Here is a 17,600-nt window from a genome sequence, read left to right as displayed (position 1 = left end):
TGACCTCCAAACACTGTATAAAAAGAGAGAACAGAGCTATTTGCTAGAGGCTCTCACTCCTGGAGGAGTGATGGCGTGGGACTCTGGACAGCTGCTTTAAGAGCCTCCTGGCTCACCTAGATGTTGATGGTTTCTTGGAAACTATGAATTGTATTTGGTCTGTTTATAATGTATGTTTGTAATTTGTTTGTATTTGCTCTGAAGTTCAGGGTGCTGGCTTTTTCCTCTGAACTAAGTGAATGATATTTGTATGTTGGATTGAAATAAGATTGTTAACCTCTTAATGTTACTTTCCTTAGTAAAGCAGATCAAAAGAACCTGTGCTGGCAGCATTCTTGTTGTTGGGCTTGTCTTTAGTCTTTCACCCCCACAGCAGCTGCTAGCCGAATTGTTGCAACAAAAGGCACAATCAAATCAGGACATTAGGAAAACTGAACTGACCACATGTAATAATAGCTAGCATTTAGAGAGCACCAACTATGTGCCAAGGACTGTGTTAAGTACTTTATGAATATTATCTCATGTGATCTTCACAACAACCCTGAGAGGTGGGTACTAATATTATACCCATTTCTTTTTATATGGGGAAACTGAAAAACTGAAAAGTTGAGTTTGAATCCTGCCTCTAATACAGGAAGCATATCACTGAGACAAACAGAGGTTAGGTGATTTACCCTAGGTAACACAGCTAGTAAATATCTGAGGTCAGATCTAGCTGACTTGGGTCTTCCTGACTCCAAGTCCAGTACTGTCTGTCTACTATGCTACGTAGCTGCCTATGTGCAGCAGGAAAGGGAGAGAGGAAAGAATGAAGATAGGACAACCCTTCCGAAGCTGCTGCAGTAGTTCAGGTATTGAGGGCTAGAACTGAACTAATGGTAGTGGGAAAAGAAATGAAAAGCCATCAGGAAGAACTGGGAGGACTTTAGGACTGATTTCATTCATGGATGAAGGAGGAGTCAATTTTCCCAATTAAGTGACTTGACTATTTTCACCTAGTAATTGTCAGAGGGGGGATTCAAACCTACGAAGTAAGTCTATTGTGCAGGGTAGATTCAGCAGAGTGGTCTGAGCAGAAGTGATGCTGCAAGGGGACCCTTGGCATAGACTACTCAGAGAACGCGGGAGCTGGAAGGTGCCTCAGAGATCACCTAATCCAAGTACCTCATTGAGTCCCGGTGAATAATCTGCCCACAGGTACCCACCTAGCAGGTGGAAGAATTGGAACTTGAGCCCAGCCAGGATTGGGTGAATTTAAGACCACTCCAAAGTGGTGCCTTCTTTCCCAAAAGTCTCTCACATTCCTTTCCCGCAGCCCCCTCCTTCTCGCCGCCCCTCCAGAGGATGCTCCTCCCTCTCCTTTGTGGGAGGGGTAGGCTCAGAGAGGCGATCGATCGCTCGGTATTCTGCTAGGAGCGTAGCCCAGCGGCTGAGATGAGCTCTGAGTGATCGATACCTTCATGTGCTCCATGCCCGGAAGGACGAAGGATAGCACCGTTAAGGGCCAGGAACCGGGTGAGGAGGATACAGTGAGTGTGTCGGAGAAAAGCATGTGGGCCACAAAACCACGAGGGCACAGCTGAGAGGGGAAACTAAGAGTCAGGAAACTGCACACTGCCACGCGTGCCCGACACCTAAGATAAGGTTTGGGAAGGAGTCCGTGGGAGAGCACGTTGCGCTTGCGCGGTAGTGGGGCTGCGTTTGGCGGAGGTCTTTGTGCACCTGCGCAGTGTGATTTAGGCGGGACTTGGTACGCCTGCACCGCGTAGAAGTTTGTGGTTGGGGCTAAGACGCCTGCGCGGTTGTTCAGGCTTGTACGGTGTCTGCGTCTGTTGCTTGCGTTGTCTGGTTCATTCCCTTAGGGGGCCTGCATCTCTGGGGAAGCTTGTTTCCTGGGGCCGGAAGCCCGTGTGGATGGATACTGCTTTCTGCAAGAATCGGAGCGGGGTGTGAATCCCGTCCCTGCTACCTCGTAGCCGTGTGTCTTTGGGCAAGTTCCTTCCTCTCTCTGGGTCGAACTAAGGAGACGTTGGAGTTGATGGAGAAGTTCCCCTCTCTCATTTTATGGTCTTCCCTATTCCTTTACCCTCCTACCAGCCCGGGCTCAGGGGCCTAGGAAATAATAGTGTTTCTGTAAATGGGTACGTGTGCGCTCTTCGGGGTCCGAGAGCATTGTGCCGTAGGGGCTCCCGAAGTGATTGTTGAAATTTAGGGGGCGAGGGATTTTAAAGTTGCAGAAAAGAAGACTTAGAAGTGTCAAGTCAGCAAGCATTTATTAAGTGCTTGCTGTGTGCTCAGCACTGTAGTAAGTGTTAGGTATACAAAAAAAAGGCCAAAAAAAAAAGACCTTAAATTCAAGTAGGGAGACAACATGCAAACAACTAGGTATAAGGCAACAAGTGAAATCAACAAAGGTTTATTAATCACTTGCTATGTGCTGGTTGTGCTAAGCTACAAAGGAAAAGGTGGAGGGTGAGATGGGAACCATTCCCTGCCCACAAGAAGCTCATAATCTGGAAGAGAAAACATAACAACTAGGAACAAACAAGGCAGACTAAGTTGGAGATGCTCTTAGAAAGAAGGACATTAAGATTAAGGGGAGTGGAAAAGGTTTGTTAAAGAAACTAAAAGTTTTTAAAAAGTCAAGACAGAACTAAAAGGATGTGCTTGTCCAGACCTTCAACCTAAGGAAAAGTTCGGGATCACTTTTAGCTTTGGAAAAGTGGAATGGTCTGCCTTGGGATGTAGTGGGTTCCAACCTGTTAGGCAACTTTGAGTAAAGAACAGCTACCCACTTGTAAAAAGGATTTCTGTATATATTGGGCAAGAGGGCCTCTTTCTGTGAGTATTACTGTCTTCGGGCTCCTGCAAGTTGGCAAACCCAGTCTCTGAGGCTTAGAACACCCTTTATTCTCTTCTCAGTTTATTGACAACTGGATTCTCTTCCTTTAAGTTCCAGACTTAGCCCCACATCCATGAGTAAAGTCACCCTGGAAACCTTTTCCCTCAGCTGAAAGTGACGTCTCCCGTTTATTGCATCTTGTTCTTTGCCCTAGTCAAGTTTTACCCAGAATCATACTTATTTGTGAATAGTCCCCATCCCTTGTTTGTTACAGTAAGCTCCTTAAAAGCAGGCCGCCTTATTTCCATCTTTTTCCGTATAGCACCTAAGTAATTGTCAAATAGCCTTTGGCCCCTCATTGCTCCAGGCGCAGATACACCAGGTTCCTATGGATTCTGCCCCTACAGGGGCTTTTCTACCTACAAAGGGCATCAGATTTTTCCAGAGTGTTTAAAGTCAGTGAAAGAGAAAGATGGAAAGGGAGGGATAGGATGAATGAATTAACAACTATAAAAGCACTTGCTAAGTTCACTATGTGCAAAGCATTGTGTTAAGTGCTAGAGATACAGATAAAAAAGCAAGACAGTCCCATCTCTCAAGGGATTCACATTCTAATAGGGAGAGACAACACATTTGGGGAGGGCAATATGGTGTTAACAGCCTGAATTTGGAGTCAGAGATACCTGAAGTTGAGCTCTGATCCTCTGTGGCAACGTGAGGAAGTCTGTTTTCTCCTTTGTAAAATGGAGATTATAATACTTGTACTCTTATAAAGTTGTTATGGGGAAAGAACTTTGTAAGCCATAGAGCTGTGTATGAATATAACCTGCTATTATGTTCCCTTTAGAGTCTTGAAATGTAGTATCAGTGCAGTGGGAAAAGCATGGAACTGGAGAGTCAAGAGTCCTAGGTTCTAGCCCCAGTTCAAACTAGTTGTTTGACCTTGGATGTGCTGTTTCTTTTACGTGGTCCTCATTCTCCACTGCAGAAAACCAGGGGATTGAATGACAGTGATCTCTAAGGTCCTCTCAAGTCCTGAGATCATATAACTATATGTCACTAATCCCATTCTTTTGGGGCCCTGCTCACTCTTCCAAGATAATGATAACTTGTTCAGTCAGCCATTCAGTCAGTTGTTTCTGACTCTTTGTGACCCCATTTGGGGTTTTCTTGGCACAGATACTGGAGTGGTTTGCCATTTCTTTCTCCAACTCATTTTATAGATGAGGAAACTGAGGCAAACAGGGTTAAGTGACTTGCCCGGGGTCGCACAGCTAATAAATGTCTGAGGCCAGATTTGAGCTCAGGAAGATGAGTCTTCCTGATCTAAGCACAGTACTCACCTAGCCACCCCAATAATAATAACTAACATCTCTAATTCTGTTCTTAGCAAAAAACACCCCTGCCTCAAGTCCTCCCAAATTTCAACTGCTAGGTCACTTCACCAAACTCATACAAAGAGAAAGGATTATGAGACAGCATTAAACTTGAAATCTGAAGATCCCAGGTTTGACACCTGATACCAACTGAAGGAACTCTCCACTTGAAATGAGGAAAACACTGTAAATGTTAAATCACTATATAAACATGGACTAATATAATTTATTAAATGAATGCTAAAATTGCAGGGAGAATTAATTAGTCACCCTGCACTGCATTTGAAGTTGACTAGGTGACCACTAATATCTCTTCTGAAAATGAATCAGAAGATCCAGGATCAGGTACTCCTTCTGATACTTAGTAGCTATGGATCACATCTTTTTATTTCTTTGACCCTCAGTTTCCTCATCTGTAAAATACAGAGGATGATATTTGCCCACACTTAAAACTACTTGGCTTAGTAGTAGAGAGGAGTGCTTTGTAGTTGTTAAAGTGCTGTGTAAATGAAATCTACAGTTGGTATTCTGGTAGGGAGGAGCCTGTCTACAGGATTCTGTAGCTCAGAATATGAGGATTCTTAATGCCTTCTTTTTTGTCCACTATTTGACTCTCTTCCTCTGTGCCAAACTATTAAATACAAATTATTTGTTTTCCTTTTCCTTTTACCTTGGATTTGACAGACTCTAGATCCCGAGGTACTCTGCAGTTCTTAATATGGAGACAATATGAATTTGCTTCTAGCTCCCATATAAAGTGTAAAACTTAGAAATCTACCCCTTCCTGCAAGCAGATCTGCCTCCTATCAATCCAGGAATCTAGAGTTATTCTCCCGAGTATCCCCTGACCTAGCTCCACTTCTAAATTGAGATGATCCAATGAAATACAATGACTGTGAAAATAAAATGTTTGAGGGTTCTTGTATTTCTATACTTCTAGGTTTTCACTAGACAAATTATAAGAATGAATGAAAAGGTATTAAGTGCTTACTGTGTGCCAAGCACTGTGCCATGAAGATGTCAGTCATAGTAAAGTTATAATGAAGACATTAGTTAGTGTAGAGAAGAGTTTTCTGTGGTTTACAAGTTTCATTTGTTTCCTAACAGCAAATTCATGAAGATCATTGTTGAGAAGAAAGAAGTGCACCAAGCAAACAGCTGTCTTGTGGGTTAGATGTCAAAAGCCAATCTTTCTGACAATAAGATGTCAGCGACATGTTCCCTCTCAGAAGAACTCATGGCCTTGCTCCCCCAGACCAAAGAGAGCTTCAAGTTAGACTTCAGTGAGAAGGTTGAAAAAAGTGTAGTGATATTACTTCATCAAGCTCGAGAGCTTTTCTATGAAGGAAAAATGAATGAATGTCTGAAGACCAGTGAAACAATAAGAGATTACTCCTGGGAAAAACTTAATACTGGAACTTGGAGGGATGTGGACAAAGAATGGCGACGAGTTTATTCTTATGGGTGTCTTTTAAAAGTTCTTTGTATGTGCTTTAAAACTGATGACATAGGAGAAGCAATCAGAGTCTGTGACATGGGTCTGTTGATGGGAGCATCCATACTGGAGGACATTCTGGTTAAAGTAGTCAATGTCCTTCAGAAGCATCTTCAACATGGGAAAAGACCTGAAACCAAGATTGAAGAACTGAGCAAAAAGGTATTAATTTGAGATTGTTACTGAATTATGTGTAATAGATGCTAACGTAGTGGTTCCTATAAAAGCAGAATCCCAGATTCCTTCCAGGCTGAATGTCTGTGGTCCACTGACCTGAGCTGTCCATGGTTGATGAACTGCAGAGCATGTTGTTTTGAGGCAGACATTGATTTTGCAGATGGAACATTTCAGCCCATTTTCTTGGTTTATTTGCAATTTCTACAGCAGCAATTTTCCATTACTTTTTTTTTTATAGCATTTATGGTCTCAAAGAGAAACACCTCAGACACACTGTAGGAGTGAGTTGCAGCTGCTTTTAGTCCATTTTGTACACCTATTTATTGGTCAGCTAGCTGAATTATCACTCACTTTTCTTGTTACAGCTGCTTCTATTTTGTTTCCTGTTGCTGAGTTTGTAATGAAAATTGCCTCAAACTAACTTTTTCTGACTCACGGATACTGTCATTTGAGTACGTGGGATTTTTTGAGATGCTTATATTATTGCCCCAAACATACGTTACCTTAGTTGGCATCAGTATCTTAAATGTGTTTTGCCAAAGAATACCTCCAGGCAGGGTTTATGGGTTGGTTTAAATCTAAGTTGTTTAAAAGAATCAGAATCAGCCAGCTCATGTTATTTTTCTAGCCCTCCACTAAAATTGTTGTAGGTATCGTACCCACACCTGATGATGCTCCTGCCTGATGGGTCTCAGTTCAAAAATCAATCATTCATTCAAAAAGTATTTTAAGTTCTGTGCTGTGAGAAACATGAGAGAGATGTACAACATGTTTCCTGCCCTTAGGGGAAGACAGCAGAAATGAAAAAATTAAATAATAGCCTAAGTCAGAATATGACGAAATGCTGAAGTGTATAGTACAGATTATAAGTGAAATAGGAATTCAAAGAAGGAAAACATGAATATTGGCTGGAGCAGTAAAAGAATTCAGCCAGCATTTGTAGCACTGCCTGCTATGTTACCAGAATGGTGCTGGGTGCTAAGGAAAGAACATCGCTTACTAAGAAATGGTTCCTGCTGTCAGGGAGCTTCTATCTGGTAGTAGAAATGGATAGATCTGATCTGAGAGGTAGTAGAATAATGAAAACTAACGTTTATGTAACAACAGCAACAACACTGGGAGGCAGGTGCTACTGTTATCCCCATTTAACAAATGAAGAAACTGAGGCAGGCAGCAGTTAAGTGACTTGTTCAAGGTCACACAGCTAGTAAGTGTCTGAAGGATTTGTACACAAGTCTTCCTGACTCCAGACCCAGTGCTCTATCCACTGGACCACCTGGCTGGTTGGCAGAAAAAGTTAGAAAACCTAGGTTCGAATTCTGACTCTGTTTACCTTTGTGACCTTGGGAGTGTTAACTTCTCTGGGCCTCATACTATATATGTAAAATGATGGAGTCTTAAAGATCCTTTCCTAAATTTTAAGTCCTATAGGAAGGCAGAAAGGACATGAGAAGGTATTATAAAGAGGCCCATAAGCAGAGCTAGAGCCTGACACGTGAAGAGATTGAGCTGATCCAAGTGAAAGATGTATCATAGGGGAAAATCCATCCTTCTTAATGAACTTTTATTCTGAATATTGTTTATATCTCTGACCATTGGGAAGAGATGTAGGACATTTGAAATATGTGTATCTTGGGAAGGTTATATGTTTGTATAGTAGTTTTCCTTAGAGATTACCTTTTCTTTACCTCCATTGCTATGAAATAGGTACTTTCTCAAGTTTGTGTAAACTATGTGTAAATACAATTTGTTGTGACTCAAATTCTGTCTTTATATACAGAAAACCAAAAGTGACCATACATTGGCTCCAGCTGTGAAATTAGGAACTGCAGTTCCAATACTACAATGCCCTTCACTTGAGTTTTTTAGGAAAAATTATTTGGTTCCACAAAAGCCTGTTATTCTGGAGGGGATTGCTAACCACTGGCCATGCATGAAGAAATGGAGGTAAGTAGCAAAAGTAAGTAAGTTGGTGTCGTTTTCCCCATTTTGTACCTCCTAGGCAGGTTGATGAATCCTTCGGCTATATATCCAAACCATAGAAGTCTCAATAAACAAGTTATCACTGAATTGAAGAATTCATATTTGTGATTAAAAAATCATTTAGTTCTTTTATTCTGTAACATAGGCTGCAAGATTATTTTAAACTTTTCCCCTCTTTCCCGTAGAAACATTTCTTGTAGATGTTTACATTTTAGATTTCCTTTATACTAATTAAGACATTTATTAGCATTTCACTGCTCTGGACCTCAGTTTCCCCATCTATAAAATAGATAATAGTACTTGCACAGAAGTGTTATGTGGAAAGTGCTTTGTCAACCTTAAAACAGTATAGAAATGTGAGTTATTATTATCATCATTATTTTCAAGGGCTTTGATACAATAGAAGGAATTATTATCACCACAGAATGTCTATCAACAGACTGAGTCTACATTCTGAGGACTAGCTTACCTAAGTATGGAGAGTTTTCTTACCTGTAAACCAGCTACTTGGTGATGAATTCTTTGGCCATGGGAACCCATGGAACAAAGAATGATACAAAATGGTCCTCCATCTCCTGTGGCCCTCTTCTGCTTCTTCAGTGACAGTGGCAGAATAGCAGGGAAAGGGGCAGAGTGTGCGAAGAATCACTTTTTAGACCATCTGTAAATATTAATTAGTTACGCTAAATGTGAGATCCTTGTCCAGTGACCAAAGAGTGTCATACTGCTGGAGAACCTGAATCATAAAATATTTATATTCTCTCTATAAATGGAATCAGAAGAAACAAATAAGTTGCAGCTAAATAGAAGGCTTGTAGGTATTCTTTGGAGGTACAATAAAAGGAGTTGTTGGAATTCGTTTTATCTTATGCCCAAAGGCAACAGGAAACATTTTTTTCTTGGGATATTGATCATCTCATATTGCAGTACTCATGATAAGTATTTGCAAAGAAACTACCATAAAAATACTTATGCCTTACATGCAGACATTATTATAGAGAATAGGAGTAGAAAAATCACATGAAAAACTCTATAAGGATTTCCAAATTACATCAGTCTACACTTATATGACCACTAAAGCTATTGCTTCAACACAAAGATTAGAAAAAATTGAGGTTAGTGAGAAATATTGTTCAGGAAGGAGTGAGGGAAGCCAAAAACTCATAGACTACACAGAAACTTCGTGACTTTATATCATAAACACTTCAAGAAATAAATTTGTAGGTGCTGGACACAGCATCAAATGACATCACAAAAAATGAAATTTGCTTTATTTTAACAGACAGAAAAAGATTCATTATTGATGTATGTTATTTTCCTTCCCTGTCTGGTGGGCCATCTCCCCCGTCCTATGTACCACTCACCCTGGAGACCTGTACAGTCCTTGAGAGTCATAGTACTGCCCTGTGATTTGGACTTCCTTTGGAACAGATATGAATTTGGGGTTGCTATATGTTTTGGGAGTTTTCCCAAAAAGGGAATTTTGCATTAGGGGCTGCTAGAGGAGCCTCCCTCCCCTCACCATACACCAAGTTTCCAACCCCACTTAAGGACAAATACAGTCTTCCGCACCTACAAAAGGAATTTGCAGTCACCAGAGAGATAACACTCTCTGCTTCCCATTGGGCCTCCATAGTCTGCATAACTAACTGATGATTATCTCCTCTAACAATAGAAGAGATTCTGGTTTATGTCCCTCACATCCTGACAGTCCGTTGCTGCCCCTTGTCTTTCTGAAAGGCTCAATCTAGGAACTCTTGATATCTAGGGATTCTTATTCCTCCACTGTTACCATGTAGTTCCATCCTCATAATAGTTGGAGGTAGAGATCCCAGTTTGCTCTTCTAAACCATGGATCTGCATTTTGTAGCTTCCCTACCTCCAGTGCTAAATGTTTGATCCTCTTCTAAGGAATGAGGCAGTGAGGTGTCTTAGTGGACAGAGCACTGGACTTGGAGTCAGGAAGTCCTGAGTTTGAATCCTGCCTTACGCATTTACTAGTAGTGTGATCCAGAGGAAATCACAAATACTTTGTCTTGGCCTCAGTTTCTTTAGCTGTAAAATGGAGATAATAGCACCTACTACCTTCCGACTCTCTCACTTATCTTCAGTCTTTCCCTGTCTTTTGGCTGCTTCCTTATTGCCTGCAGATATGCCCATGTTTTCCCTATCTCAGAAAACCCTCACTTAATTTATCCACTTCCATTAGCTATCATCCCCTATGTCTCCTCCCTTTTATGGCTAAATTTCCTTGAGAAGGCCGACTACAATAGGTGCCTCCACTTACCTTCCTCTCCCTCTCTCCTTAACTGTTTATAGTGTGGCCAATAAGCCAGAACTGCTCTGCAAAGTTACTAGCCATCTCTTAATTGCCAAATCCAATGGGTGTTTTTCAATCCTCATCCTTGACCTGCCTGTTAATCAGTATCAAACCTCTTCTCTTGGATACTTTCTCCTCTAGGTTTTCATGCCACTACTGACTCCTGGTTTTCCTACCTCTCTAACTGTTTCTTCTCAGCTTCCTTTGCTAGAACTTCATCTAGGTCGCACTTCCTAATGATGGGTGTCTCACAGGGCTCTGTCCTGGGACTTCTATTCTCCTATACTATTTCACTAGGTGATCCCATCAGCTCCCATGGATTCAATTACTATTCCTATGCTGATAATTCTCAAATCTGCTTATTCAGCTCTGACCTCCCTTCTGACATCCAGTCTGATAACTCCAAATGCCTTTTGGATATCTCTAGAGAACTGGATGTTTTGTAGACGTCTTATACTTAACATGGCCGAAACTGAATTTACTGTCTTTCCCTCTATCCTTCCCCTCTTCCTGACTTCCATCTTACTATGGGAGGTACCACCATCCTCTCAGTAACCTAGGCTTGCAGCCTTGGCATCATCCTCAACTCCTCATGCTCTCACCACCACCACCCCATAGGCAATCTACTGCCAAGGCTTACTGATTTTACCTTCATAACATCTAACAATAATATAATAATAATAGCTTTTAACATCTATGTGTAGCACCTACACTGTGCTAAGCACTCTGTAAATATTATCTCATTTGATCCTCAATAGCAGCCCAAAAGGTGGTAGTAGTAGTCCCATTTTGCCCCTGTATATTCCCTCTTCAATTTTCTGACACTGCTGCCACCTTGGTAGTGGTGTTGGTGGTGTGCAGTCATTTCAGTCATGTCTAACTCTTTAAAACCCCAACTTGGGGTTTTCTTGGCAAAGATACTGAAGTGGTTTGCCATTTTTCCTTCTCTGGCTCATTCTTTACTGACAAGGAACTAAGGAGGTTTGGGTTAAGTGACTTGGCCAGGGTCACACAGCTAGTAAGTGTCTGAGGCCAGATTTGAACACACGAAGATGAGTCTTCCTGATTCCAAGCCCAGTGTTCTATCTCTACTGTATCACGTAGCTACCTGGTAGCACTCTGGTACAGGCCTGTATCAACAATCCAGCTAGCAGCTGCTGTGGGGTGTGAACCAACAACAACTAACCCACAGAACGCTGCAAGCCCAGGTCCTTTCCATCTGCTTTAAAGCACCGTTAAGGGGTTAACAATCATACTTTAATCTAGCATACAAATAGCATTTACTTAGTTCAGGGGAAAAAACCAGCACCCTAAATGACAGACCAAATACAATTCGTAGTTATCAACATCTGAGTCTTCAGCCGGGGAGCTCATTACAAGGGCTGGCCCAGAGTACATGCCACTCCTGCTGTGGCTCAGAGCTCTGAGAGAGAATGCTAACCTCTGGACTTATATATCCTGTTCAGGGCCCTGAGGGCCCCCACCTCATCCAGGCTGGTTGTGGAGAAGTTCCCCACCCCCAATATCACATCAGATACAAATCAATCAGTGGCTCCCAATTGTGTCAGTGCTGAGAGATACAAAAACATCCCATTTTATCTGCCCCATTCAAACAAAGGCCAGAATCATTAAAGGTCAACAGCAAAAAGTCCCACCTTAATTACCATTACAAGGCCCTCATCATCTCACAGCTGGACTACTGCAGTAGCCCCCCTGTCATAAATCTGTCCTACTCCAGTCCATCCTGCACTCAGCTGTCCAGTTAATCTTCCTAAAGAGCTAACTGTGTCACCCTGCTATTCAGTAAGTTGCAGTGGCTCCCCATTATCTCCAGGATCCAATATTAAATCTTCCTTTTCATGTTCAGAGCTTTTTATCACTTGCCTCCCCACCACCTTCCCTGTCTTCTTATTCTTTGCACATACATACACATACATACATACATTGGCCTCTTTGATGTCCCTTGTACAAATGACATTCCATCTCTCAACACCCAGCATTTTCTCTGGCTGTCCCCCATGCCTACAATGATCTCCCACCTTATCTCTGCCTCCTGGCTTCCCACAAGTCCCAGTTTAAATACTGCCTTCTATAGGAAGTTTTTCCCATTCCCCCTTAATCCTAATTCCTTCTTCCAGTTATTTCCAGTTTATTCTGCATACAGCTTGTCTGTCCATAGTTGTTTGCATGTTGTCTCCCCTCTAAGACTGTAAATTCCTTGAGAGCAGAGACTGTCTTTTGCCTTTCTTTGTATCTCCAGTGCTTAGCACAGAGTAGGAGCTTTATAATGTTTATTGATAACTGAGGATCAAAGCACTTTGAAAATCTTAAAGCATTATATAAGTGCTAGCCATATTGATGGTGATGATGATGATGATGACGATGGTGGAGGAGGAGACTGGTTTTGGAGTGCTAGCCAAAACTCCTTACAGTTCTGTTCAGGAGCCTGGGCCCAGGATTCTCAAGTATGATGCTCTAAAATTCCCTCTTCCTGGAGCCACATGATTCCAGTGCAAGAATCTGCACTGCTGCCTCATGGCTTGGGTAACATTCCTCCCTCCTCTCCTGCAGTCATATAGAGAGAGGCTCTGCCACCGGCTTTGTAGTAGCAATTCCTCACGGCTGCCTCCTATCCTGTCCACATGCTTCACTCACACATACCCCTGCTCCAAGCTCTAGGTCTGTTTGTATCAGCAGGGTGGTGGGGGGGGGAGACTTAGTAAAAAAGGGTAGTGCTTAAATTGAGTATTGAAAGAGTAAAGAATTCTCTTAAGATGAAGGGGGGGGGGACATGAGAGACACAGACATGGGTGATGGAATGCTTTGTGTGAAAACCAGCAAAAAGGCCAGTTTGGTTCAACCGGGAGTATAAGGAGAATAAAGTACAGTCAGCCTAGAAAGGTAGGTTGGGGCCAAATTGTTATAGACTTTAAATATAAATGTAACTTTTCTGAAGCAAATCATTTTAAGTGCACTAGGGAAGCTAGCAGTAGAGTGGGAAGACTACTGATTCCAAGGGCTTGGGTCAGGATCCCAGCTCTGCCACTTACTACTTGTGTGACAGGTTTTTCTTCTCTAGGCCTCAGTTTCTTCACCTGTAAAATAAGGGGGTTATATTAGAGGATCTCTGAAGGCTTTTCTGGTGCTAAATTCGATGATCATATAAATCCTATGCCTCTCCATGGACAAATGGAAGCAAGGAGCCCAAGAAATAGAGGAAACAATCAATCAAAATTTATTAAGCACATACCATGTGCCAGGCATTGTGCTAGGCTCTGGAGATACAATAAGAGGCAAAAGAAAGTCCCTGCCCTCAAGGAGCTTACAAGCCAATGGGGGAGACAACATGCAAACAAATATATACAAAGTGAGCTATACAGGATAAAGAGGAAATAACAAAAAGAGGGAAGGAATTAAGAGGGGTTGGGGGAGGCTGTCTGTAGAAGGTGGAATTTTAGTTGAAACTTAAAGGAAGCCAGAGAGGTCAGTAGTCAGAGTTGAGGAGAGAGAGCATTCTAGCCCTGCTGAAGAGCCAGATAAAATGCCCAGAGATGGAGTGCCTTCTTCATGGAACAGCCAGGAGGCCAGTGTCACTGGATCAAAGGTGAGTGAAGTATAAAAAAACTGGTAAGGTAGAAGGGTGCTAGGGTATGAAGAGCTTTGAATGCCAAGCAGAGCATTTTGTATTTGTTCCTGGAAGCAGTAAGAAGCCTCTAAAATTTATTGGATGGGTGGGGGTGACACAATGACATAATGACCAGTATAAACTGAAAGGGGCACAATTTAGCTGAGATGGGGTAGGGGGAAGAGGAATAGGGGTGAGACGAGAGGAAGGGAGTTATAAGGCATATAAGATATATCTTATGGAACCGCACTGACGTTGGGAATTCAGAGAGGTAAAAGATATGGTAAGGAATGTAAGATAATTTTGAGCTTATAAGATTATAAGCCCCTCAAGAGCAGAGACTTATTTCTTATTTTTGTACCCCATTCTCTAGCACATAGTAAGCACTTACTAAAATTTTTTTGAATTGATTAAATAGAAGAATAAAATTATATGGTATATATGTCAAATAAGAGATCAAGACAATAAGCACAGCAGGACTTCAGACTGAAGAGCAACAACAACTACAGGGGCCAGAAAAGGCTTTATGGAAGTTGTATTTGAGGCGGGTTTTGAAGGAAGAACAGATACTTAAAAAGAAGTGAAGATAATTCAAGTGATGGGGAACATCATGAACATGAGCAGGGCAAATTCAGAGAAAATGATTGAAGTGAACAGTTCATGAATATAAGACTAAAAGAAATGACACTCCAGATTGTACTAGGATCCTGTTCTTAGAGTAAGGAAACCAAAACATGACATGATTCCATGATTTCCCCATCACTTAAGTGTTTTATAAGAGTGAGAGCAAAACTTCTATCTTCATGGTCACTCTTCTTGTTTCATTATAAATAGGATAAGTCTGCACCCTTACTTAGTAATATGCCTGAAATCAGTCATTGTTTCCACATACTTCTTCCTGATAACTACTATCCACATCTTTACTTTCAGAAAGCATGAACCGAACAAAAAATGTGGCATGAGTCAAAGCTTTTTCACAAGTCTTTCTTCAAAAGACTGTCTGTGTAAAAATAGGACAGATGTGTCAAAGGTGTTAGCAAATGTCGAAATAAATCCACTTGTTCAGTTTCACTCTAAACAAATCAAAGAACTGGTTAGTAGTAGTCGCAGGCCTAGCCTCTTTCATTATATGGCCTTTTAACAGGTAGCTACTTTTTTAAAAAATGGATTTTCATGTGTAGTCAGTCACACAGCTACTCCTGTACACTGCTCGCCTCCAAGCTCAGGATAGCAGCCTGCAGATTTTCGAGTGTTAACTTTTAAAGGAACTGGCTCTTGAGGCATAACATGAACAACCATCAGATTAGTTTGCTAAAGTCTAAAAAGTTAGGTTATCCTGTAAGAAAAGTTAGCTTTGTTACTGCTATAGGAATTCATAATAACTAATAATATAGCTGTTGTTCAGTCGTTTTCAGTTATGTCCAACTCTCTGTGATCCCTGTTTGGGTTTTCCTTGCCAAAGATACTGGAGTGGTTTGACATTTCCTTCTCTAATTCATTTTACAGATGAGGAAACTGAGGCAAGTAGGGTTAAGTGGCTTACCCAGAGTTACACAGCTAGTAAGTGTCTGAGGCTGGATTCCAAGCCCAATGTTCTATCCACTGCACCACCTCACTGCCCCACATAGCTATAGGAATAAATAATCTAGTACTTCAGTTAGGAATGTGTCAGTGTAGGTCACGGACATTAGGTGATGACACTGATAAATATGAAAAGAGACAGTAAAAATTCTGTGGCTGCTAAAGTATACACATTACTGAAGAAGAAGGAAGGTATACTGAGGTCAGAGAAACATTACTCTACTACAAGTTGGGAGGGTTAATGTCCTTGAATGGTATATGATAAAAACTTCCTTAAGACTAATAAAAGGTCTCAATTATCATAACCCTTGTTATATTTGTACCCTGAGTTTACATTTCCCGAGTCTCTTCTATCAAGATTGAAAGTGATAAGGGAAGTAACCAGGAAATTGAACAAAACTGTGCAAATATTTGCTTACCCAGGATCTAAGTGAAATTGGATTGGTCCTGGTGGAAATTATGCAGCATGTTTAAAGAAAGATGGATGAATTTAGCCTCGTGGTTTCCATTATATTTTCATTGGAATTTGTGTTGGGGGAACACTGTAGAATACAGAAAACACTAAAAAAGGTTTGTTGGTTAGGGAAATTTGTTAGGCTGGTGAAAGTTTTTGCTGGCCCAAACAAACCCCAAACTTGTTATATGTATTTCTTTCTAATAGTGTGGATTATATTCAAGAAATAGCTGGCTGTCGTACTGTCCCAGTGGAAGTAGGGTCCAAGTACACTGATGAAGAATGGTCTCAAAGGCTCATGACTGTCAATGAATTTATCAGCAAATATATTATGAATAAGGTCTGTCCTTTTTTTTTTCTCTAAGTGCTTATGAAAAAAATAAACTAATATTTCTTGACGAGTGTTCCCATGCACTGAAATTTAAAGAGACATATGGGAATAGGAGTATAAGTGCCATAAGTAACTTCATAATCTCAGTGCAGTAGGCTAGAGGTAAGCAGTCAGACATACCAGGATATGGAAACTGGAACATTTGGAATTTTTAGGACCTATGTGAACTGTTATTTTCCACAAAGCCCTCCCCTGATACTGACATCATTATGGCATTGAATTGATCCTAGGTTCTTTAAGGCTTTGCCAATAGAGCACAAGCTATGTCAGGGTCTACCGTGTTAGAAAATTTTTGAGTGCAATCCCTGTAATAGACTCTATCTACCTTCCCGAGACAAGCATAGCTTAATATGGAGAGGATCGTCACCAATAGATGGACTATAATAGTGATTAATTCTTTGGCCGTTGCAACCCATGATACGAGTAAAAATACAAAATGGCCTTCAATCCCACATAGGCCCCTCTGTTTCCACAGTAATGGTGGCAGAATGAAACCAAAGGAGGCAGAGGATACTAAGAATCATAGTTTTTCAGCCATCTATAAACATTAACTTAGCTTTCAATAGTCTGAACATGAAACACCTGTCCATGGAATCGTATTAATCATTACATTCTCCTTATGAAGAAAACCAGAAGATAGTAGGAAGTACAGCTAAATGAAAGGATGGCACACAGGTCTTCCTTGGAAAGGCAAATAAACGAGCTCATTGAGTTCACCTTTGTGTATCCAAAAACAATGAGTGATATTTCATGGGATATTTGGTTATCTGGTATGCTCATGATAATTATTTGCAAAAAAAATCACTATGAAAATAATTATACCTTATATCACTATTTCAGAGAATGAGCAGCTAGAAAAAAATAAGACCCTTTAAATGAAATCAACATATAATTTTCATACACAATGATTTCATTGGATAGGTGTTAGAAAATATGGGAGAAAATATGATTTCAGGAGTAAGGAATAAGAGGAGCCAAAAATGTGTATTCTTCACATAAGTCTCACACACATGCTTCTTTAAGAAAAGAATTTAGGAGGTGTTGGACATGGTGAGCACTGAATAATATCACACTCAAAAAATAAACTGATTATATTTTAATTGGCAGGAAACAACTTATTATAATTGTGAGACACCTTCCTGAATTAGCTGTATTTATACAGGGAGACCATCGTGGGCTAGTGCCATTCTCTCTAAAGTTAACTTCCATTTACTTTATATTTATCTTGTATGTTCTGATTTATAAATGTTGTCTCCCTTATTAAAACATAAGCTCCTTGAGTCAAGATGGCAGAGTAAGAGGATGTAGTTGAGCCTTGTTCCTCACAGTAATCAGACCAAATTCTGATTGGGAAGG

General features: G+C 40.9%; 1 protein-coding gene across 6 annotated transcripts in view; it reads left to right on the top strand.

The window, feature by feature from the left end:
- Positions 1-1,424: 1,424 nt before the first annotated feature.
- The window catches only part of KDM8 (lysine demethylase 8), a 29,648-nt gene continuing 13,472 nt past the window's right edge, over positions 1,425-17,600 (top strand). For 2 of the 6 annotated variants that reach the window (XM_036737322.1, XM_036737328.1), the window contains exons 1-4: positions 1,669-1,990; positions 5,326-5,875; positions 7,671-7,837; positions 16,061-16,193. In XM_036737322.1, coding sequence (XP_036593217.1) covers positions 5,393-5,875; positions 7,671-7,837; positions 16,061-16,193 — 783 coding nt within the window. In that variant the 5' untranslated portion in view covers positions 1,669-1,990; positions 5,326-5,392. Of the gene's footprint in view, positions 1,645-1,668; positions 1,991-2,074; positions 2,142-5,325; positions 5,876-7,670; positions 7,838-16,060; positions 16,194-17,600 lie in introns of those variants that run through there. The other 4 variants (XM_036737323.1, XM_036737325.1, XM_036737327.1 and 1 more) reach the window with 4 other exon arrangements.

Source organism: Trichosurus vulpecula, chromosome 9, assembly GCF_011100635.1.
Source record: "Trichosurus vulpecula isolate mTriVul1 chromosome 9, mTriVul1.pri, whole genome shotgun sequence".
Lineage (NCBI taxonomy): Eukaryota > Metazoa > Chordata > Mammalia > Diprotodontia > Phalangeridae > Trichosurus > Trichosurus vulpecula.
Note: the sequence above shows the minus strand (reverse complement) of the source record. Positions and strands in the feature narration are given on the sequence as shown.